Source organism: Homarus americanus, unplaced genomic scaffold (assembly GCF_018991925.1).
Source record: "Homarus americanus isolate GMGI-L3 unplaced genomic scaffold, GMGI_Hamer_2.0 scaffold14467, whole genome shotgun sequence".
Classification (NCBI taxonomy): Eukaryota; Metazoa; Arthropoda; class Malacostraca; order Decapoda; family Nephropidae; genus Homarus; species Homarus americanus.
Window position 1 is genome coordinate 5099828 of NW_024733734.1, and position 24741 is coordinate 5124568.

The 24741-nt window shown below is 38.6% G+C and overlaps 1 protein-coding gene across 3 annotated transcripts in view; it reads left to right on the plus strand.

Annotated features, from left to right (window-relative positions):
- LOC121869947 (regulator of chromosome condensation-like) overlaps positions 1-24741 on the plus strand; it is a 77586-nt gene that overhangs the window by 42473 nt on the left and 10372 nt on the right. For all 3 annotated transcript variants that reach the window (XM_042371539.1, XM_042371538.1, XM_042371540.1), the window contains exons 6-8: positions 11486-11638; positions 15367-15460; positions 15680-15858. In XM_042371539.1, the coding sequence (XP_042227473.1) occupies positions 11486-11638; positions 15367-15460; positions 15680-15858 (426 nt within the window). The remainder of the gene's footprint in view (positions 1-11485; positions 11639-15366; positions 15461-15679; positions 15859-24741) is intronic.

Below are 24741 nucleotides of genomic sequence, written 5' to 3' on the forward strand. Positions count from 1 at the left end.
CAACCCCAGTTGCAATATCAAATTCTGTGTCACTACTAAGATGTAACAGTCTCTGGTGCACTCTAAGATAAAGAGAAAACGGATGACTCAGGAGTGCTGAAGTGAGAGAAAACGGACTCCTATGACGGGGCACTCAAATGAACATACACACAGCTGTATAATGCAATATTAACCCCTAAATCGGTTAATTCGGACAATCGGCTAAAACGGACACCCTTCCCCCCCTATTAGTCCGTTTTAACGAGGGTCGACTGTACAGTATATTCCCTTTATGTAGTTGCCCTTAGGACAATTATTTCTTTTACCTGTATTGTATATATATGTGTGTGTGTGTGTAGACAGACACACACAAATAAATAATAATGGGAAAATTACTCTCACAAATAATCAGAAACAAATTTATTAAAAATGTGACATACCCAAAGTGATGCCGAACATTACCTAATTCGGCCAAAGCTCGACCCAGGCAGGTGTGAGGCGTCAGTTGTGTCTCAGCAGAATATAACTAGCATTGCTGGAATCCTTGCAAGACAGCGAATAATTTGAATATAGACATCATATATTTTGCACAAGAGATAAAAGTTTAGCCCTTTAGGTACAATTAGGAGAAGTTTCTCAACTCATATTACGTAACTTTCTTCATTTATTTTTACTAACTTACATGCACACACCATCCTAAATACATATTGTGAAAAAAGAAAAAGAAATAATTATCCTATGGACAAACCTGTACAGGGTTTGCGACTTTATGCGAAACAACGTTAAGCGGATCAATTTTCCCCATAAGAAATAGATAAAATATGGGAGTTAAATTCCCCAGCCTCTCTTTGCCCTATGAAAAAAGTTGCATATACAGAAAATCATTGCCATATCTATAGAAAATAGTATACAGTATAGATACAGTACTAAGTTTGTATTGGTACTCACCGATGGGCGGGGGTGGTAGAGCGAGTGTGTGATGGGTAGTGGAGCGAAGGAGGAGGGTAGTGAGTCTTTTGAGACTCTGCGGCTGCTTCCTCCTCCTGCTCTGAATGGGGTTCCTCCACCGCTGCTTGCTCCTCCATTGTTGGCGGGAATGTCTCTGCAGCAACCATATCTGACAGTCATCTTTATGTTGTGGAAGTTATACCGACGCTTAAATCGTTGAAACCAGCCTCGGTTGGCCATAAAGGTCTCTTCCTTCAATCCTTCACCCTCTGTATCCTTCATGTCGTCAAACAAGGATCTGGCCTTCTGCTGGATAACCATAAGGCTCACAGGGGCATTGTGTTGATTCTGGTCCTCCATCCACATTGCCAACATCATTTCCACCTTCTCTATCACAATGCTTCTCGTACGAGTCGTCTTAGTAGCACTTAGAGAAGAACCACTTCCAGCACTAACCTTAATCTTGTCAGCGTTGGTCCGAATAGTACGCACCATTGTGGGGTAGACCAAGCGCAGCGGCTATGTCCACAGCACGTTCCCCTTTTTCAAATCGGGTTAATATATTCATTTTCGTAGCAAGGGTAATGGTCTTACGTTGCCTCTTCACTACACTAGCATCAGTAGCACTTGATGCGTGCTTGGAAGCCATTTCGAATGGTTAGAGTACAGTTTTAGAGCAAAAGCACTTAAGGGAAGCGTCTGGTTGAGATACAAGGGGCCTTAAATATTGGCCGAATGCTTTGATATTCCTGTCACTAATTAGGGACATTAGGTCAATTCTAGCCCCCAAACACCCTCCTCTGCCCCCTTCATTTTTGGCCCCTTTTCACCCCTTCATTATTATTTGCTCCACTGTCTTGAAATTTATATGGTTTAGAGAATCCATGGTGTCCTTCAGTATGATAGGAAATAAGTTTATTTTTTGCTTTGACTTAGGTCTACAAATTTTTTGAAAATCACATGCCATTTTCTTGAATGGCATGTGATTTTCAACGAATTTTTAGTTTCTAAAGTTCAGCGACAGTACTGAAACAACGTTCAGCAGGATGACGTTAAGCGAGGACTTACTGTACTGTACTCAGATGTACTGAATGATTACTAAATTTTTTATGTCTAGTGCACCCAACCTTCATCACAAGTGTTAAGACATGATAAGTTATGTATTACAGTCAGTTGAGTGAAGTGTCTGCTAAGATGACAGGATCTGCTGGAGTACAATATATACAGTACACATGAACACTTGCCAACAGTGCGTAACAGAGACGTGACCGATCGCCCAAGCAACTAATGAGACGATCAGTGGTGAAGAGGATAAAAGTAATACAGCTCTATTTATTCCTTTATCATATAGAGCCTTTCTTTTTTCTTTTTTTTTTACCCAACTTTAAGATAAAGTATTAAGGAGTATTTTGATAAAAAATAGTGTAATGAAATAAGAACTGATTTTACTGACTCCGGTATCAACATTTCTTACGTTTTTTAATAAAAGAATGGAATTCCCATCACTGTATCATATAGAAATATTTTGTTTAACCCTTTCACAGCGGGAGGTTACCCTAAGCTGAATAAAATCGTCTGGGGGTAGCCAGAATAAAATGGCAAGTGCGTGACATGCGGAGAAAGGGTTCAGGATATCTTATTGGAAACGTTTCATAGAGAATTTAATTATGTATCATATGGTATCAAATTCATCTCCCTATCACAATTAGCCATGCTTGAGTGAGGAAGGGGGAGGCTGACCATGCAACCCAACCCCCCAAAAAGGTTCGCTTCAGTCAACACACACTAACACCACCCACACATACACCTTTACATCACACACAAACACACCACCCACACACACCCCAACTCACACACAAACACACACACATTCCAACACCACTCACACACCCTCAGCAATGGAATTAAGACAGCAAGCATAAGGAGTGAAGGTCTTATTGTATGGCACTTCTGTGTGTGTGTGACTGCATGGTTGTGAGTTAAATATCAGCTGTTGAGGAGCTCTTGGCAACACTCATTTCCACTCCATCTCTCTAATCACCCACACCTTTCTGCTGTCTCACTCCATATTTTAAAATGTTATGTAACGTAATGTTGAAGGGATACAACTTTGCTCATTTATACTTATATCTGTGTGGTCTCTCTGAAAATACTTTAGGTTTCGTGTTTATTCAAGACATCTTCAGGTCATGATATAAAGGCGGGGGTTTTCTTTTTCGTGTTTTCTTTTCTTACGTTTTTTTACCCCATTGTGGTTAACTTTTAAACTCTAACAACTGTTTTTCTCTTAATTTCTGACTTCATTCATTTTCTCCATTAGTTCTGTAGTTATTTCATTTCCTATAGTTACTCCATAACCTCTGACCTTTGGTAGCATGGCGAGGGTTTGGGCACATGGGTTCTGTAATTCTGGTATCAAGCTATTGGACAAGAATAAAGGTAGATACTGAGGGAAAATGATACCCCTAACATGCTCTAAAAATGGTTTATTAATATGAAATTAAATTTGGTTAAAGATACCATTAACATACAACTTCAAGGATCAACTCCTTGGCTTAGCTCATCTGCAATTCCAATTAGATACTCTCGCTTCTTACATCATTACTGGTTGTACTTTTAAAAGAACACCCCACATGACAAGCTTACATATGGCACCTTCACTAAAACTCAGTTGGTAGTATATATGAATGATGGACTCACAGCTCACATGACAAGTGTTATTACTGGTAACATCAATATTTAGGGGTTCAATACTCAACATGGAATAACTATATTTCTGCTAGTTATCCCCAATCAGGTACAACAATAATACTTTGGCCCTTATATTGTAACTGTGTGGAATACACCAGGGTGTCACACTGGTGTCACACCAACAAACGAAGAGCGTTGTTAAGTCGGTTGCAGTCCGACACACTGAGAGGGAGTTCTTTCCGCGGGCTTAGTTCCCAGGGTGTGAGACTCGCTCAATTCCATCGTGCCGAATTAACGACATCCTTCACGACAGCCAGCTGGTATGCAGCAAACACCCACTCTGTGCCTGGAGATGCGTTGAGGAAGAGTCACGAGCGTGTGAGTCATCCTCGTGCATTCGTTTATATATGGGCATCTGGCAACTTAGGCCTGTGCAGGCATGCCAGAAGGGCTAATCTCACAAACGACAAATTTGATTCAACTCGGTCGCTGTACATTCAACTATGAAAATCAGTGTCATGGGTCAGGTGAATTTCTTATGTCTATTTTTATAATCTAATCAGCGATTGAGGTTGCCAGGAAAAAGTGAAATGGGGCTTCAAGTACACATGCTGTTAACCTCATTCTCACAACATCAGCGGGATTTCTAGACAAGGACACTCTATGGGTATACGTTGAGATCTTGGAGATATGAGTGTGACATGTTCTTTTCAGGTGATTAATGACTTTCTTAAATAGACAACTGGCAATAATCAAACTATAAATATCAGATTCTCTGATGTTTGGGCATAAAAAAATCTAACTTCAGTAGCAATTGGAAACTCATGGCTATCCCAAAGGATGATATAAGGATATGCCATTCGTACTGGCAGACTCGACACTCACCCACTTGACAAGTGTTACTAACACTAAAGACAGTTGAAGCTTTCAACATCACTCTCAAAGGATCTTGAATGCTTTATCTGTAATCAGACATATCTAAGTTGATGCAAAACAGAGGTGTTCTCGTTCACATTCAAATTTACTTTATAGAGGTTGGTGTCAGGAAGTCAGAGAAAATGGACGGCACCTAAGCTAGGGAAAACGCGTTTCTTCCTAGGAATAACTCGCCAGTTATCCACATGTTTTGAGAGCGTGGAGCATAATATGAATCATCAGGTTTCAAACAGACCAGCCATATCAGTGTGACCATGACACTGTGACCCACTAATCCTCCACCCAAGAAAGGGTAACTTGACATTCCATCAGGTCAGTAATGTGAGACCACTAATCCCCCACCCTACCTCCACCTGACATTGCATCAGGTCAGGTCAGTTACACAAGACCCACTAATCCCACACAGCTCCATGGGAGTAAAAAATAGCAGTCCTATCGATTTTTTATTTTAAAAATATTTATTCAGCCAAACTTTTAGATAAGCTATTCTGGATTATTATAGTAAAGAAATGAAGATTCTAACTTAATTATAACTATTTATGGATTCCAGTACCGTATATACTTGTCTATAATTCTACCTCGTTTATAGGTCGACCCTGATTTTTTGACCAAGAATTCGTTAATTTATGATATTCCTGGTTTATAGGTCGACCCAAGTTTTTGAAGGTAATGGAATAACAAAACCTTCTGTAAAAACACACTACGTCCTATAAACTGAGGTTCTCCGTGCCTTAAACACCGAGTGCCGAAGGCAAATTGTTTGCCATTTATTATTATGACACTTTACACTGAAACGCAGGTAGTTTCAACAAAAATATTGTATATTTCCATTCAAGTATTTATTTAAGTCAATTAGGAGGGAATATTATTGTAATACAACAGTTTTTTAACTGAAAACCATTCGAAAAGCGATTACGGTAACATCTTTTGAACGAAAGAAACCAAGTCATTGTTTTCGTCACGATTTTATCCCACTTTCCACTGTAATACATACGTCATTTCAGCAAAATATTACATTTCCGTGAATATATTATATCAAGCACAGTATGAATAGAATATCACTAATATAATAGTATTTTAACCGAAAACTATTCAAAAAACGAATAACATCTCTTGAACATCGGAAGGTTAGGTAAAGTCTTTTGTTTTCGTCACGTAGTTTATCCTATTTTACATTGAAATACATCACGTTTCAGCAAAACTACTATTTTTTTCTGAGAATATGGAAATGTAATATTTTTGCTGAAATGACGTACTGTACATATTACAGTGGAAAGTGGGATAAAATCGTGACAAAAACAATGACTTTCGCTTTCTTTCATTCAAAAGATGTTATCGTAATCGCTTTTCGAATGGTTTTCAGTTAAAAAACTGTTGTATTACAATAATATTCTATCCTAATTCACTTGTGATGCAACAGTTTTTTAACTGAAAACTATTCGAAAAACACGTGTACCGTCTAGCTGATACGGCAGAGCCCTGGTCGCGGAGGCTTTGTTTTTGCATCGGCCCTTCTTAAGCAGCCTTTAATTTTATCGTACGTTGAAATTGTGTTTACCGGTATATTCTTATTTTCTTGCTTCTTATTTTCCAGAAATATGACAAGTTTGTATATAATACAATGTTACGGTACTTTTAATTTACAAGTATTCATTTTTAAAAACACAGAAGACACCAAACAAATACCAGTACGGATATTTGCGTGACTCTCCCGCCAAAAAAGACCAAACAGCTGGTACTCTCTCCCTCAGCCCTACCCAAAATAGCCCAACGACATCTTTCTTGTTTATTCTCTTCCAATTTCTCACTTTAACTGGTCTTTTCTGCTTCATATTGCCTACATCAGATAAACTACAGTACTTGAGGTTAGACACTGTTATAAATTTGATTACCTGGTACTGGCAGGATGCCGTTAGAACCACCTGACCTCACCAACAGTGTTGCAAATCAGACAGCATTTTTTTTTTACATTTTTGGTGTCTCCATTTGTTAATTTTGTTTTGTGGGGTTTGCACAATAGAAACTGTTTTACCTACAGTATTGTAAAACGATTTGGGAAAAGAAATACTCGGTAACTTAAAATTTTAAACGGAAAATCTTGAAATTGGCAACTGTGTAGATGACCTGACTCACATCATAGTATGTCATCACAAGTAGCCTACGTGTATATTTCAAGTTGTGTCTTGTTATAGTGTAAACGTGCTTGACCCATATTCTCTTCAGCATGGATTCAAGAAGAAACAAGTTCACAGCAAAGTTCAAGCTGAGAGTGATTGAATATGCAGAACAGACTAACAACTGTGCAGCAGCAAAGGAATTTAAGGTTTCCAGAAAAAATGTTAGAGACTGGAAAAAGCTCTCTGCACAACTTACGCCTATGCCAAAAAACAAATGTGCTAACAGAGGAAAGTGTAACAAGTGGCCACAGTTGGAAGTTGAAGTGGCAAAGTATGTCAGTGGAAACCGACAGAATGGATATGGTGTTTCCCGAGGATCAATTCGAATCTTTGCCTTGAAACTAGCAAGGAAATTGGGCATCTCAGATTTTAAGGCGAGTCATGGTTGGTGCACAAGATTTATGAAAAGAAATGATTTTGTACTGAGGCGGAGAACGAAAATATCACAGCGTCTTCCACAAGAACTTGATGACAAGGTTATTGAATTTCATAGGTTCATAATCAAACACCGGAAGAACTCATATAGACTTTTGTGTATTGGAAACATGGACGAAACGCCCATGAATTTTGATATGCCAGTCAGTCAAACACTGAATAAAGTTGGTGAAAAACCAGTGTTAGTTAAAACTACTGACATGAAAAATCAAGATTCACAGTTGTGCTATCATGTATGGCTGACGGCACAAAGCCGACGCCTATGGTAATATTTAAAAGGAAAACAATTCCAAAGCAAAATTTTCCAAAAGGTATAATCATCCATGTGCACGAGAAAGGATGGATGGATGAAGGCGGCATACAAATATTGCTTAAAAAAGTCTGGAACTTTCGACCAGGGGGACTGTGCAAAGAAAAAAGTCTTCTTGTGTGGGATATGTTTCGGTCACATCTTGTTGACAGTGTTACTGTTGGGATTAGGAAGGAAAACTCTGATACAGCTGTGATTCCTGGTGGATTAACAAGTCTTGTCCAACCACTGGATGTTTCCATAAACAAACCATTTAAAGATGCGGTGAGAGTTAAGTGGAACAACTGGATGATAGAAGGCGATAAGACATACACAAAGGGCGGCAACATCCAAGCTCCATCACTAGTAACATTATGTGAATGGATTGTAGAGGCCTGGGATGCAATCAGACCAGAAATTGTGGTGAAATCTTTTAAGAAATGTGGGATTTTGAATGCTCTTGATGGAACAGAAGACGACTTGAGGGATTATGAGGCTAATGAGAGCGTGATTGAGGATGAAGATATTGATGATCCTATGGCTGATGATGGTGTTGATCCATATGACGATGCTGTTCAAGGAGAGGACTGGGAGGAGCTGTTTGGTGCTGATGACAATGACAAGGAAAATTATTTTGATGGATTTTAATGAAAATATTCAAAAATATGGTATCGTAGTATTTATTCAAGTGAATTAGGATAGAATATTATTGTAATACAACAGTCTTTTTAACTGAAAACCATTCGAAAAGCGATTACGGTAAAATCTTTTGAACAACGAAAGAAAGTGAGTCATTGTTTTCGTCACGATTTTATCCCAGTTTCCACTGTAATACGTACGTCATTTCAGCAAAAATTTTACATTTCATATTTATTTCTGAGAATATATTCATTCAGGCACAGTTAAGGTAAAATATACTTGTGATGTAATATTTTAATGAAAATATTTAGAAAAACGGTATCGTAGTTTTCTTTTGTTTCAAATTTAATTAACAAAGATTGATGTTTCAAATTTAATGAACAAAAATTGATGTATCTATAAGTAAACTTTTAAAAATGAATACTTTATGTTTTACATCGTCCTGTGCTACCATACCATGCATTTGGCTACTTTGGGCTTGCTATGATGATGCAAGAGAACTGCCCTGGCAACTGTACCGACACTCACAGTTGGTGGTCCGTTGGTGCGTCGTTTCGATTGTTTACTGGCAGTTACTGGTAAATATTTTTCAACCTAACGAAACTATTACCTGTGTAGAGGTCGACCCTCAATTTTTTGCCCAAAAATTTGGTCTTAAAAACTCAAACTACACACAGGTATATACGGTACGTCCACATACACTCTTACTCTTAAATCACTACTGTAATGTGATACAGGTGATTAATTTTTATCTCTTGTGCAAAATATATGACGTGTATATTCAAATTATTCACTGTTTTGCAAGAATTCCAGCAATGCAAATTATATTCTAACTTTAGTCTGTATATTATATAAGATAAAAACTGTAAGGCTAAAACCTTGGCTGGGCAGATGAGGGAGGGAGCGAGCAGGAGGTGAGGTGATATGTTTGACAGTAGGAGCTGAAGGTCTAATGTGTGTTTATTTATCAGTCCTTAAGTGACTAAGCTTCTCTCTTATAAAATGCCAGTGAAATGACCTGGGTGAATATAATTTCCATTGCTGGGATTCTTGTAAGATAGTGATTAATTTGAATAAAAACAAGCTATAATTTGCACTAGACATAAAAATTTTAGTACCATAATCATTTAGTACATGTACAGTACAGGTTTGCACTTAGGTCATTTATTTGTTTTATGTATCTTTTAGTATGGTGTGTGCATGTAAATGAATAAAAATAAATTAAGAAATTTATGTAAATCTTCACAAAAATACAGTTGAAAAACTGTACATTATTAAAAAGTACTTAACTAATGTACTAAAATTTTTATCTTGTGCAAAATATATGATGTTTATATTCAAATTATTCACTGTGCAAAATATATGACATTTATATTCAAATTATTCGCTGCTTGTTGTTGGGTGTCATGGGCATTTATCACTGGGTACTGTATCTGGGACATCACTCTGTGAATGTTATCTTGGGTATGCGCTCAGCTGTTACTGTTTAACATTGTTTTCACTGGCTTAAGCACTGTTCAACACTGGTTCCACTCCTTTCCTAATGAAATTGTAACTTCTGGTGAGAACTTGCTGATATTCTGGTGGGGAAGAGGGAGTCAGGGTATGGGCCAACCTTACAGTTGGCTGCTGGAGCAGCGCCGGATAGGTCTTGACCCTTCAGTGAATGACACGATTGCGGCCATGTGGAATCACCATGGAACTTAGCTTGATACTGTAGTACACCGGGTAGCCACTTGGCAGCCACCCGGTGTATTGCAGCTGTCGCAGACCAGTCAGCTGTTCCCAGGCACCTGCCTTGTTTTCAACTACAGGTATATGCTACATTTGTGGAAATGCTTACAAAATCCAGGTGCATTACTTGAATATACCGTAACTGCATTTTAAACAATTTAACAACAAATACTACAAGTAACTGCCCTAGTTACGTTTGTATGTTAGAAGCTGTAGCTAACACCGAAAGATATTTGAATATTTAGAAAGGTGTCAGTATGATTTGTGTAAACACTGATCTTAAGCTGAGTTTAGTAACAGTTACCCTTCTGGAATAATGCTACAGCTCGGTAAAATTTGCTTGTGAGTGCTGAGAATTAAGTGATTGGGACCTACCAGTAAGGTAAAGTGAATTTCTGATGCTAGTGGTGGAGCGTACTTATAAGTTGACATTTTATACCTTTTGTATAAGACGACCTCTAGTTTTGAACACAAAGTCTGAGCTTCAAACGTCCACTTATAGGCTGCAAAATATAATAAGGATTTTTTTTAATTTTACATACTGGTATTTCTTAAACTAGGTATTACAGTATGCATAATTTTACCCATTTCTTGTAATATGTTTGCTACATAATTTTATCCGTTTCTTAAAACCCTCGAGTACTCTACTTAAAAAGTTGGTGTAAACGAGTGCAGGTAGTGAGGTGCAGCACACTGTTTGTGGTACTTATGAAGGCAGGACTCAGACCGAGACGTGTGGTGTTACACAGACATTCAATAATAATAATAATAATAATAATTAACGGTTTATTGAAAGAGCTTGGCATGTACGAACGCACAAACCATGCAGACTGATGCTGGATTTTCCAGACTAATTAAAAAATATTTCTGGTTAATAGACTGGTGGTCTGGAGCACCTCAGAGTCTGAAGAAAAAAAATGAATTTGGGTGTACAGAGGTTCTACAAGTTGGCAATCCTTTATCCAAAATCCTTGGGGCCAGAGGCATTTCGGTTTTCGGAATCTTTCGGTTTTCAGAATGGTTAATTTTTTTTTTTTTTTTTTTTTTTTTAATGTGCATTAGCCCACCCGGGCATAGATCATTGACCCACATTGGGGCCTAGGGGTCGAAAATATAATAAAAATTATTATAATAATAATAATAATAATAATAATAATTCATAGGTCTAGGTCATGTTTCTCACTTTTGATCTATTTTTCATTCTTGTATTTCTTAACTGTATTATTATTTTATTATTACATTATTATTGTTATTATTATTATTATTAATTTTATTATTATATTTTATTATTATTATTATTATTATTATTGTAATCATTATTATTTTATTTTGGTGTATTTTTATTAAAATTTTTATTTACTATGAATAATTATTATTATTGAATTATTATTTACTATGAATAATTATTATTATTGAATTATTATTACTATTACATTTTCGCCCCCCAGGCCCTGATGTGGGTCAGTGATCTGTGCCTGGCTGGGCTAATAATCCCTGTAAAAAAAAAAAAAAAAAAAAGCAAGCAGCCCCACAAAAAAACTTTCGGTTTTTAGAGCTTTTCTGTTTTCGGAATTTCGGATAAAGGGTTGTCAACCTGTACTGTATATGATATGCTGCCATTTTGTACTATCAGCTCTATTTTTTTTTTTTTTTTCAGAAATTTTACTTAATCCACAGCCCCTAAAAGTATTCAAAAATCGAAAAGCAGTACTATTTGATGATGTGTGGGCGGGAGGACTTGGCACCTTTGTGAGGGCACGAGGTACTGGAGATGTGTATGCATTTGGACTCAACAATTACAATCAACTTGGTGAGGTCATTTTTATTTTTATTATCATTTACTTACATAATCTCATGTCTTTTATACTACAGCATGAGTGTTTTGTAGTTGTAGAGGCTGCAAGAGACTATACAGAATGGAGAGGTGCCATCAAGTAATCATGGCTAACCCAAGCAACCGTGGGAAGTGGCAATAAAATGAAAATGATGATTGGATTGATAGGGAAATGTGCAGCTGTAAAATTTCTTATTATCCCATTTAATTTTTTATGTACTGTATACAGTTGTAAGGGTCTGATTTATTTAATATTATTTATTCCACCTTATTTTATCATTAGTTCAATTTATTTATTTACATTCTGTTCGGGGTGTATTTGAGAAAATCAAGTTTTTGTACACTATTACACATTCTTTTCATAAGTTAGTACTTATTAATGCTGCCACCACCTAGATTTGTAATCAGAATATAACATCAATATTAAAACCTCTGAGTTGACTTTGGTAGCTGGCAGAGAGGTTAAGGTGCATGAATTCTCTTTGGTATTTTCATATAAAATAATCATTAGAAGGGATGAAAGGTGATACATATAATTACACTTATTTAGTATTTATTAAAAGCAAATATTATTACTGTGAACATCTTGAACCATCAATCACAGATTAAAGTAACTCAATACTGTACTTGGTAAACATTACGTCAACACTTATACAAAATATAAAGATCTTTAAGTCCGACTTCGCTAGTAGAAAAATAAGTACGGGTAGTTCTAATTAATACTTGCAGCACTCGGTAAAAACATACCAGCTCATGGGAAATACTCTACAACAGTGACACAAGGATAGTGGTCACTACAAACACCTTTCAATAACTCTTGTACTGTTCAGCTGTACTGTGAATTATAGCAACATTAAGCACCTTGGCTATAGATCACACTGGTAATTAAATAGCACCACATGTAGAAATACGCAACATTACATATGAGCTGTGAGTACATCTGGTTCACTTAACATCCATAACAACCATATGCCGTATTATTACTGATTCACTGTCTTAAAAATCGCCTCATAATAATACTGCTAAAATACTCAGGATCCTTCCACACTGGCACATACAGGAGGACTTACATACAGGTTGGCTGGGTCTGCAACTCACACCAAGGTCCAACTTGGATAACACAAAGTACCCCACCTTGCCTCCCCCCCTCTTCCAACCGCGCCAGATGGTCGGTCGGTCCCTCCCTCCCTCCCCCCCACCCCCCACCAACCCTCCCTACCAGATAAATGTTTGGGAGAAACCAGAATATTTACCTTTTTAGTAATAAATAATACCTCAGACTAAAGTTAGGATAATATAATTGACATTGCTGGATTCCTTGCAAGACCAGGAATATTTTGAATATACACTTCATACATTTGCACAAAAGATAACATATTTGCTCTGAGTAAACAAAATACTTGCATTAGATCTAAAATTTATATGTCTAATGCAAAATCTATGATGCTTATATTCAAAATGATCATCAAATTGTAAGAATTCCAGCAATGTAAATTATATTCTGGCCGGATAATTTGTATGAATTTTATGAGCTAAATAAAAAATTATACTTCACCCACGTAAAGGGGTACACGCACCGCATAATGTGAGCATCCTGGGTTCCGGCAGGGTACCGCGTAAACGCGGAATGTGGGACTGCGTAAAGTGAGGGTTGACTGTATGATATGATAAGTTAGCCTGTGCTAAGAACTTCAACATAGACGTCTTAAAGCACGTTGTAAGGCAATTTAGCCTATTGTAAGTGGGTGAGCTTCATCTGCTGAAGGAACTGCACAACTTTTCATTACTAATTGGTACATATTTTATGTTTCCATTGTTTACTGGCAGTAAGTGGTAAATATTTTTCATGTCTGAAGCTAAAAGTTGCTCCTCGCCCTTCCCATCATGCACGGATTCAACCTAACAAGACTATTAACCATGTAGAGGTCGACTCCCAATTTTTTGCCTAAAAATTTGGTCTTAAAAACTTGAACTACACAAGAGTATATACGGTACACAGTGTAGGACCTGCCAGGTACATGGGAACATTGTTCAGAATGAACTCTATCCCTGTGTGTCGGTGAAGCTCATAACAGGAATGTATCAAACTAGGGAATACAGGTTAATTACTCTGACTCATGTGCTTTTCATATTATTGTAAGTATCATTTCTAATAATTTTCAAGTATTTCTTAAAATTACCGGTTATAATCTAATCGGTGTGTGAGCTTCCAGTGCATCACTTATATTTGTCTTAACTGTGTGGATTGACCATCACATTTCCGATAGTTTATGGTGGTAAAATGTGATGTCATCAGCTTTATAAATCTGTCAAGGCTAGTTTTATTTGTGCTTTATGAACTTCTTTACTATGAATATGACAACAAAATTAATGCATCAATCAGACACTCTTAATTCTCTAGATCAAGGAAATATAAGTCTGGTTGCAAGAAGATATTTGATAAGCCTACAGGAGGCAAAATTAATAATAATAATAATTAACGGTGTATTAAGATAACATGGCAGTCCGAAGGCTGAAAATATACAATGAACAGAGACGATAAGTTACATACGGTGAAATCGGGGAGTGGGTCACTCATTTGACAAAAGCTTTCAATACAAAAATATAAGGAACATAGAGTCAACATATAGATTAACTATAGAAATCTGGTACTGTGGGAGCTGGTCTGTAGACATTCTTGTGACCTGGTGTTGGCGCCAACAAAGTCCTTCCCACTGTCTTGATGGCTGTTGTACCTGGCTGCTAAGCCGCTACCTCACTACAGCTGCAGATGTACCACGTGGTCCTGGTAGGTCCGCCAGCTCACACGGTGTTGGAGATGGTTCTTGTTCCTCATGTGATGTAGTTAGGAATTTATAGTTCCTCACCTGGGTGGAGTAGGGAGTCATTTCTCTCCTGGTGTAGTTTGGAGTCTTTCTTGGCTTTTCATCCCGGGTTAGGGGTGGTGAGTGTACAGCGGGCAGGGTGCGTCAGGCCAAGGTGTCAGGTCAACATTGGCCGCTAAGCACTAATTGTCGCTCTTACAGTTGTTTCTTCCTTTCAAGTTGAAATTATCACTTTTGTACATCAGTTGTGGGTTGATCTTCAATCTTTGCACTGTACTGTTGGTGGGAGGATGTTAATAAATCCAGATGGGGAGAAGAAGATAGGGAAAGGGGAGGCCCGACAAACCAGGCTGGCAGCTGTCTCCATGGCCAAGAGACCATGGCCGCACTAGCGGGCAACGCCGACTATACATGTCCTTACCCTATGAAGGCTGAAGGAAGTGTCAAATTAGTGGATTCTTTCATGCTTGTGAGTTCAAACATTTAGTTATAGTACAGGTATCACTAAAAATAAGTCATTTGAAGCTTTCAACAAACACTCAATGGATCTTAAATACTTCAGCCAACAGTAGGTATACATATCTTAATGCTACACACACACACACACACATGCACACACACATGCATTGAATCGTAATTTAAAATTTACAAACATTAACAAGGCATTTCTTGGGTGAGAATGGGATGTATAGCATACGAGAGAAAACTTACATTTCAGTGGGTGACTCGAGAAAAAAGTTATACGTGTTTTATTGGCTATTGAGCATAATATGAATTGTCTGACGTAAAGGTAACTAACATGTATGATTGTAATCAGTGCACAGTATTCCTAAATTAAGGTTTATTATTTTTACTTTAGCTTTACAATCTTTTTTTCAGGTGATGAGGACACAAACCTTAAGTTTCAACCAGTACTGGTGAAGAACTTTGCTGGTAAAATCTGGGAGCAAATGTCAGTTGGACAACACCATAGGTATGTACAGTACTTAGTTATTTTATAATGCAAAAGTCCTATAGTCCAGTATAGTACTGTATAATGAGTTACCCATTGTTTGCAGTACTCATCTGGGTAGGGGTGTGGTGGTCATGTAGGTTCTCCTGCACTTGTAATATTTGTTGAAAGTTTATGATGCTCACTAAAAGATCATCAAATAGGTGCATTGTATCACTACATTTACTTAATTAATTTCAGTTTGGCTACTACTGAAGATGGCACGGCACACTGTATGGGACGTCGAGAATATGGACGCTTAGGAATGGGAGATTTGGATAATGATATCAAGAAACCCACTCCTATAACATCTTTAGTAGGAAAGAAAGCCATTAGCGTGTCTGCTGGGGAATGTGTCTCCTTAGTAATCATGGAGTCTGGTGAGTAATGATTGTGTTTTGTGTCTTGTGTGTTTTTCCGTACTAGTTGTGTCTTCCACCTTTTTGTAAAATAGAAATCCAACTAATCTGAGTTCCAGTGATTCAAGAGACTGGTGGGAAAATTTATTTGGTGTGTAGGCAATGACTGTTATATGATGGGGTGAGGGACCTCAAAAAGTGAAGTTGTATATTGATATCAATAACTTATGGGGAAAAATAGTTTCTGTTCCTGAGATCCTGAAGAGCTTAAACAAGTTTTATATCCTTCTGCTATAATGATTAAATAACGTCTAAATAACTCAAATAAATTTGAAATTAACATAATGTCAATAAATTTATAAAAAATACAGACAAAAACAATATACAGTATAGCCTGGATTTGTGCGGTTTTGGTTAACGCGTTTGGTCATTTATGCGGTGCCTTGCCAGAATTGAAATGCTTTAATTACGCGGTAAATTTGGTCATTTATGCGGAGAGCAGCTGGAGGTCCAGACACGCCACGCCATTTTGGATTCAAGCGGCCCGCCATGCTTGACCATACACAGGGAAGCGGCGCGAGTAAGGTTGCGCAGTATGTCGCTGTTGCGTTATCGCTGACGTCATATGACGTATCGGACTGTGATTGGGCCACACATCCTTACCTCCCTCCCCCGCTAGCTGTGATTGGTTTAACGTAATATGACGTGCCCTGCCACGGGAGTGAAGAAGTCGCTGACCTACCCCGTGCCAGTCGCATGGTTCTCAGTCATCGCGTATACAATTCTCTCGTGTCCCCGCTAATCTCGCAACAATGGCTTCCGCTGGACCCCCACCACCACAGAAAAACCTTGAACTACCTGGCCCAAGCCGCCCCAAGCCTGAGAAGATACGACGAGCTTTAAGCTATGAAGTTAAGTACAAGATCGTGCAGGAGTTGGAGAAAGGTACGAGGCAAGTTGATTTGGCGCGTCAGCATGACGTGAACGAATCTACGATCAGGACGATCAAGAAGGATGCCGCCAAGTTAAAAGAACACATGAGCATCACAAAGTCTGCAGGTGCTTCAATGGTGAAGTACTGTCAGAACAAGGTGCTGCTCAAGACTGAGAATTTGCTGGTGAGCTACTTCATTCGTCAGGCAAGACGGAACATGGCGGTGGACACACGGTCAGTTCAAGAGTACGCCCGTGAACTGTACGTAACAGTGGCACGCAAGATGGGAATTGCAGAGCCCAAACCCTTCACTGCTTCCTCTGGGTGGCTGCAAGGGTTTAAGAAGAGGAACAAGATCACCAACATTAACATTGTTGGTGAAGGAGCCAGTGCTGACCGTGTTGTGGCGAGTGATTTTCCTCCATTCTTAAGAGAAGTTATGGAGGAAGGACAGTACACCGACAACCAGGTGTTCAACATGGATGAATCCGGTCTGTTTTGGAAAAAGCTACCTACCAAGATCTTCGTTGTCGAGTCTGCCAGCAAGTGTCGGGGCTGGAAATTGCAGAAGGAGCGCATCACTGTTCTGTTTACCACCAATGCCTCTGGTACCTGTAAGCTCAAGTTATCGGTGATCCACACAGCCCGCAAGCCGCACGCCTACAAGAACATGGACATGGCCAAGCTAAATGTCCACTGGCTAACCGCATGTAAGGCGCGGATGTTCACTGATCTGTCCCTCTCCTGGTTTGATGACTGTTTCGTTCCCGACATGAAGAAATTCTGCGAGCAACAGAATGTTCCATTCAACATTTTGTTGCTCCTTGACAACGCACCAGGACACTCGCCCCTACTGTTGGATCGTCACCCCAATGTAAAAGTGGTCATCCTTCCTCCCAATACTACGTCATTAATCCAGCCCATGGATCAAGAATTAATTTGTAATGTTAAGGCTGCTTTCTCCGCAAAGAAGTTTCGGCTCCTTAATGACTTGAACTAACACCAAAGATGAGTTGCGGAACCTGAGTGACACCGATAGCGAGAGCAATGACGACAAGCAAGAAGAGTTGGCGGAGCAAGAAGTTCGCGTCAAACAGTTTTGGAAGAAATTCAACATCAAGAAAGCTGTTGATTTCTTGGTGGAGGCACGGGGGCAGCTGTCTGTGACAACGACTCGTCACGCGTGGCGGCATGTGTTGCAAGGTATCCCAGGTGGGAGGCAGAGGCAACCTGTGACTGGTGAAGTTCAGTCTGTTGCAGTGGCAGTGGACCTTGCAAGAGAAGCTGCACAGAGTGTTACAGCTGCAGGCTTCTCCGAAACCACCAACGAAGACATAATGGAGGTGATCAGGGATCCTGAGGTGACTGCCGACGAGATGTTGGAAGACGATGACGTCAGTGAGGAGGCAGGTGGTGCAGCAGCCCGAGAAGAACACAAGTTAACACATGGTAATGTTAAGGATGCCATCGAGTTTGCAGAGAAACTGTAGCTCATCCTTTCCAACGACCCTGACAATCAACGGTATGAAGTCTTCAATAACCATCTACAGCAAGGTATGGAGCAGTACATCAAGATGCATCACGACCACGTCAACACTAGCCGTCAGCATAACATCACGGACTTCTTCGCCCGCAACCCACCACAGCCAGCCCAAGTCAGTGACAGTGATGGTGACTTTGAGGGGTTTGTCAGGGAGGCCCTGCCATCTGTGGTGGGTAGTAACAGTGATTCACCTGAGGGCCACTAATCTGCCCTCTGCCTCGGAACCAGCCCCCATCCACATATGCCGACCCCTCTCTTCTACTAACGTAAGTGTTACACCTTGATTTTTCCTTTACCTGGTGCAGTATATTATTTTCTTATTGATATTTATCTTCTATATAATGTGTGTGTACATACCATCATAAAGTTACGTTACTATTTTTACTACAACGTACATATTGTGTCGGCAAAAAGTGGAGTTTGGGAGTCGGCCCAGTCTTTATTTCAATTAATCCCATATGTTCTGTTATTTCATTAACGCGTTTCTCGTTTTACGCGGACCTCCACGGGTTCAATTGACCGCGTAAATCCAGACTATACTGTACCGTCACCTCTCAATTTACACGGATTTAATCTGCACTTTTTATAAATAACACTAGTATTAAATTAATATCTATTTTTAAAATAACGCAAAGTTTTTTAAATAGCACAGTTTTGAAAAGAGCGCCTTAGCACCAGGCAGAGTAGTTTTGTACCTCTTTTCTTTTCTACTTTACGAAAAAGGTAAATGTAACATCACCTGAACTTCAGCCATCGATATCAAGCATCTCAAAAGCTCCCACTTCTCCTCCCCATCACCTGCTCTGTCATCTGATTCAGATGACACCCTCCCCAGTAACCACCCACCGATGGTAGAACGGTACTGCTCTTGCCTTCCAAGCGAGATGTCACAGGTTCGATTTCCGGGCCGGTGGAAAAGTTGTTTGGACATACTTCCGAGCCCTCATTGGCCCCTGTTCACCTAGCAGTAATGTAGGTACAGTCTCGTTCAAGATTCTTCGAACACTGCTGGAGACAGCTGGCAACTCAAGGCCATTTGTTTACTATACTATGGAGTAAAAATTATGAATGAATGTAAAAGTGATCGGTGTGTGGTTACTTAGTTCCCCGTTGCTTAATTAGTGGTTGTGCTTTGTTGTTTTGTATTATATTATACCTTTCTGCTGGTATATACTGTTAATTTTATTTTAAAATGGACAGAGCAATGGGCTAACCTATATGAATTTCTGTTTAGACAATTAAACATAAGTAAAAATCGGTAAGTATGTTAAAGAACATCATGCAACGGGCACAGCTGTGTGCAGGCTGTTTATGAGGTTGCCTGTTCATCATTAATTTATACTAATATTATCTTCAAACGTTTAATCCCTTTCGGGTGATTAATCCAGTTGTATGTAACCGATGGAAAACAGACTTCTTTCTAAAGACGTTGATTTCATGCAACACAAATTGCTGTTTTAATTCGCTGTGGGATTAAGCAAAATCATTGGTTCACTGCTACCTGTGTGTGTGTGCGCGCATGTGGAGTGTGTGTGTGTGCATGTGAAGTGTGTGTGTGTGTGTCAGCCTGTGTCTGTATTTAATAATGACGTTCAATTGAAGGTGAGGGAAATTAATCTTACGAACCATCCATCTGATGGTGTGAATTAGTGCGGTAGCATATGCCTAATACTTTTACAAGCCTTTATCTAGCAATACCATTGTCATTGCAAAACTCTGAATATTGTAAACAGCAAATGGTATTTCTTTCGTTGAGTGACTATTTGCCCCCTCCCCCCAAAAAAATTTGTTTCTGACTTGCGTAGATTACACCACTTTTAGTCTGGTGTATATATAATGCTTATGTTATTGGCGTGAAGGTGAGGGAGACAGAGGTGTTGTCAGTGCTGACTACCCTTCCACTCCCTCAATTGTAGAAGACCCCTGCCAACATGAAATACCACACGCAGAAAATCACTGAACGTGGAAGAATAATCTGCACGAAGAAGGCTGGGTCTTCACCCACTGAAATTGCCCGAGAATTGGGGATTTGTCGGTCAACTGTATATTATTGGATTAAGCGATGGGAAGAGGAGGGAAGTTTAAAGGACCACCAGAGGACGGGAATGCTGCACAGAACAACACTTGCACAAGTTGAAGCCATCCGGAATTTCGCTGAGGCCAACCCCTTCAAGACTTCATTTTCAATAAGAGAGGATCTCCAATTCAATTATTCCCCTTTAACAATCAGGCGAAGACTTCACGAAGGAGCCATTCACCATAGAACTCCCGCCACCAAGAAGTTAAATGAGCGATATTGCGAGGGCAGGTTGAAGTTTGCTCGATGGTATGCTGAAGAAGGCCTAGATTTCTGGGGATGAAAAAACTTTCTCATCTACCTCTCACGGAAGGTTGCATTGCTAGAGGAGGAACAACACCCGATATGCTAGACAGCATATTTATGAGAAAGCAAGGAGTGGCCATGTGACTTGCAATGTTTGGGGATGGAAATATTTGCACGGAATTGGAGAGCTGACTGACATAGAAGGAAGATTCACAGCTGAACAGTGTTTAGAAACACTCGAAGAAGTTATGCTTCCCTCGGTGCATGCATATGCTTTCCCGTTTCCCAAAAACATAATTTTCATGCACGATAGGTGTCCTATCCATACCGCACGGATTGTAACGCTGTGGTTTGCAGAACAAAGAAATTTGCAAGTTTTAGACTGGCCAAGTAAAGGTTGTGACATGACCCCTATAGAGAACGTTTGGGCCAATATTGTGAACGTGTGGGAGCCAACTGAAGAGAGAACCAGGGTGCAGCTACAGGAGCATACACACCGTGAGTGGGAGGTCCTGAGGCGGAAACCAAAACCGATACACAATTACGTCGCTCCGTTCCCAACAGGCTGCAGCAAGTAATCGAGAATGAAGGTGGCAGGACTAAATATTAATGTGTCAAAAATGATTTCCCTATGTAATCAACGTCATATAATGAATGCACATCGATATTAAATTTTTTCCATCATAACTGAAATAAATATAATTTTCATGAATATATGTCAAATTGTATAAGTGTAAATAGAACAATCTTCTAATATTCTCACTTATGCAGTATGTATTCAGGATGATTTAAGTCAAACAAATCATAGCATTATACTTATAATTATTATGAAAGAGTACAGTCTAATATATGTTAAATATATTGCATGTGAAATAATTACCATATATACCACGGAAGAAATTAGAGAGGGAGACAGAGACAAAGAAACAACTGTATAACACACAATTCATACAATACTGTATGTAATGGTTCGATCACAGCTGTCCGATCCGGCTCTTCAAGACACTTATGGCGAGGAAATTGATATATCATATTTCAATCTCATAATCTCATATTTAATAAGTTCATGTCATGCCGTTCACAATATAATTATGTATTCTTGGAAAGCGCTTATTGTAATAATTGGATTTGTATATATTTTTCTCTCCATTTATTTATAGGAAATGGGAAAATATCCTTGCCAAAATACCAAACTATGTTACAACGTTACCTCACTATTATTTCCTAACTTAAAATGATGCTCCAACACTCACGCACACTTGCATGGAAACATACGCACGCGCTCGTGAAGAAAGTCGACTTGAACAGGTCCCTTGACATTTTTATTAATTCTAAAAAATATTACATCAATTTAGGAAATCTCGTACTGAAGGTATAGCTAATGAGGTAGCATGTGTATTGTATCGCTGTAGACCTTTCAACTGCCATTGCGATTGTCATATGAGTAGACTTAGCTTATCATATTTTTCGAATGACATTTCTTTCGATTATTGATTGTTTGCCCACAAAAAAAAACACAGGCTAAGGCACACACACACACACACACACTCACTCACACTCACACTACAGGTAGCAGCAAACCGATAATTCTGCTTAATCCCACAGCGAATTAAAACAGCAGTTTGTGTTGCTTGAAATAAACGTCTTTAGAAAGAAGTCTGTTTTCCATCGGTTACATACAACTGGATTAATCACCCGAAAGGGATTAAACGTTTGAAGATAATATTAGTATAAATTAATGATAAACAGGCAACCTCATAAACAGCCTGCACACAGCTGTGCCCGATGCATGATGTTCTTTAACATACTTACCGATTTTTACTTATGTTTAATTGTCTAAGCATAAATTCATATAGGTTAGCCCATTGCTCTGTCCATTTTAAAATCAAATTAACAGTATATACCAGCAGAAAGGTATAATATAATACAAAACAACAAAGCCCAACCATTAATTAAGCAACGAGAAACTAAGTAACCAAACACCGATCACTTTTACATTCATTCATAATTTTTACTACGTAGTATAGTGAACAAATGGCCTTGAGTTGCCAGCTGTCTCCAGCAGTGTTTGAAGAATCTTGAACGAGACTGTACATGTTGTAAATTGAAAGTTGCGAATTCGTATTCAGGAAAAGTTGTTGGAGCTTCCAATAACTTGATGACGTAAACCAACCCCACCTCTCCTCCACCACCATTAGTTCCCACACACCATCCCAGCCATTATTCAATGTAAATGTGGGCACATTTTCATTTAAAAGCTATTTTCTTACTATTGTATTATTAGGTTTGGTTCTATTATTATTATTATTATTATTATTATTATTATTATTATTATTATTATTGTTGTTGATATTATAGTTTTATAAATAAAATATATTGAAGAAAATGGACAAACAAATAATAGTTTTTAGGGAGCATTTCTCCTAACCCCTGCCATTTCCTCTACAGTGGTCCCTCGGTTAACGAGCACAATCCGTTCCAGCAGGTTGCTCGTTAACCGAAACCATTGTTTCAATGGGTTTTTGGGTAATTGGTTCCAGCTCACCGAAAATTGCCTAAATTCAACAAAAAAGGTAGAAAAGTACACTTACTTTGAGGTGTGTATGTAGAAGGCTCCTGGATGATGATGGGAATTAGAATGGGGGTGGAGGAGAAGGAAGGAGAGAAGGCATTGGGGTGGAAGAGAAGTCACCCCATGGCGCCATTTCACCCATAAAATTTTAGCTCGGTGTAATTCAAGATTATTTTCTTTAAATCAACACTGCACTGCATTATATATTGTCAATATGTAAAATATATTTCAAAATGACCAATAATTTGCTTGGAAACACAGAAAAAAAGCATTTAGTTGAAGAGAGTCTCAAGCAAGATGTTACCTCCACTGAAAACAGAGAGAGACTAACGCCTATCTCGTGTGTTAACAGGCTGGATGGCACGCCAGAAACTAGTTTCTTTACCTTCAATTATGTTCAATAATTGTTAAAATGACTAAAAAAGTTAATATTAAACTTTTAAAATTATTGAATAGTATAAACTTCTTGATATTTACTAAAATAATAAGGAATTTAAGCCCTAAAACCGATTACTGTATTGGCGGACTAATACTACAGCTGGTGGGCCGCCAAATGCAAGCGAAAACATGTTGAGGTCGGCTCGTAAAAAACTCGTTAATCGAGGGATTGCTCTTTAACCGAAGTTAAGAATCTTATGGAAGGTAAATCGTTAACCGAAATCTCGTTAACTGAGGCGCTCGTTAACCGAGGGACCACTGTATTTATTATGTGATAATTACCGGGTAAGTATTTATATAAAATAAAAATATAAAAACAATAAATTTATATAAAATAGAGATTTATTTTCATTTAACATTCACGATATGTACATGTACACTGTACAGTCATAAGTTGCAATCCCCTAACTGCCACTACAGGTAATTTCGGAGAGACATAAGTAATTTTCTTCATTTTTCATAGATGAAACATGCATTTATTCTTTCATTATTATTATTAAGTCAGAAACATTAAGGGAATAAACATTTCTTACATGCACAAGACTTACTACAGAGTGGGATAGACATACATACAGTATTACCCCGCTTAACGCGCTTTCACTTAACGCGTTTTCGCATATACGCGGTGCCTTGCCAAAGCTGAACTTTCACTTAACGCGGCATTTTTCATCATATACGCGGTGAGTGTCCGGCTCGAGAGCTATTTTTAGATTCGCACCACCCGCCACCCTGCCTGACTGCCTGTTTTAGCTCATAAAATTCATACAAATTACCCAGCCAGAATGTAATTTACATTGCTGGAATTCTTATAATTTGGTGATCATTTTGAATATAAACAACATATATTTTGCATTAAACATACAATTTTTAGATAAAAATTGTTCTCTAGGTAATTATGTTATCTTTTGTCCAAAATATATGACTTTTATATTCAAAATATTCCTGGTCTTACAAGGAATCCAGCAATGTCAATTATATTATCCTAACTTTAGTTTGAGGTATTATTTATTAAAATTTAGTGGTTATCCCACACATCTCCTTGGGATGGTTGGTGGGGGGTGGGGGGGAGGGAGGGACCAACCGACCGACCATCT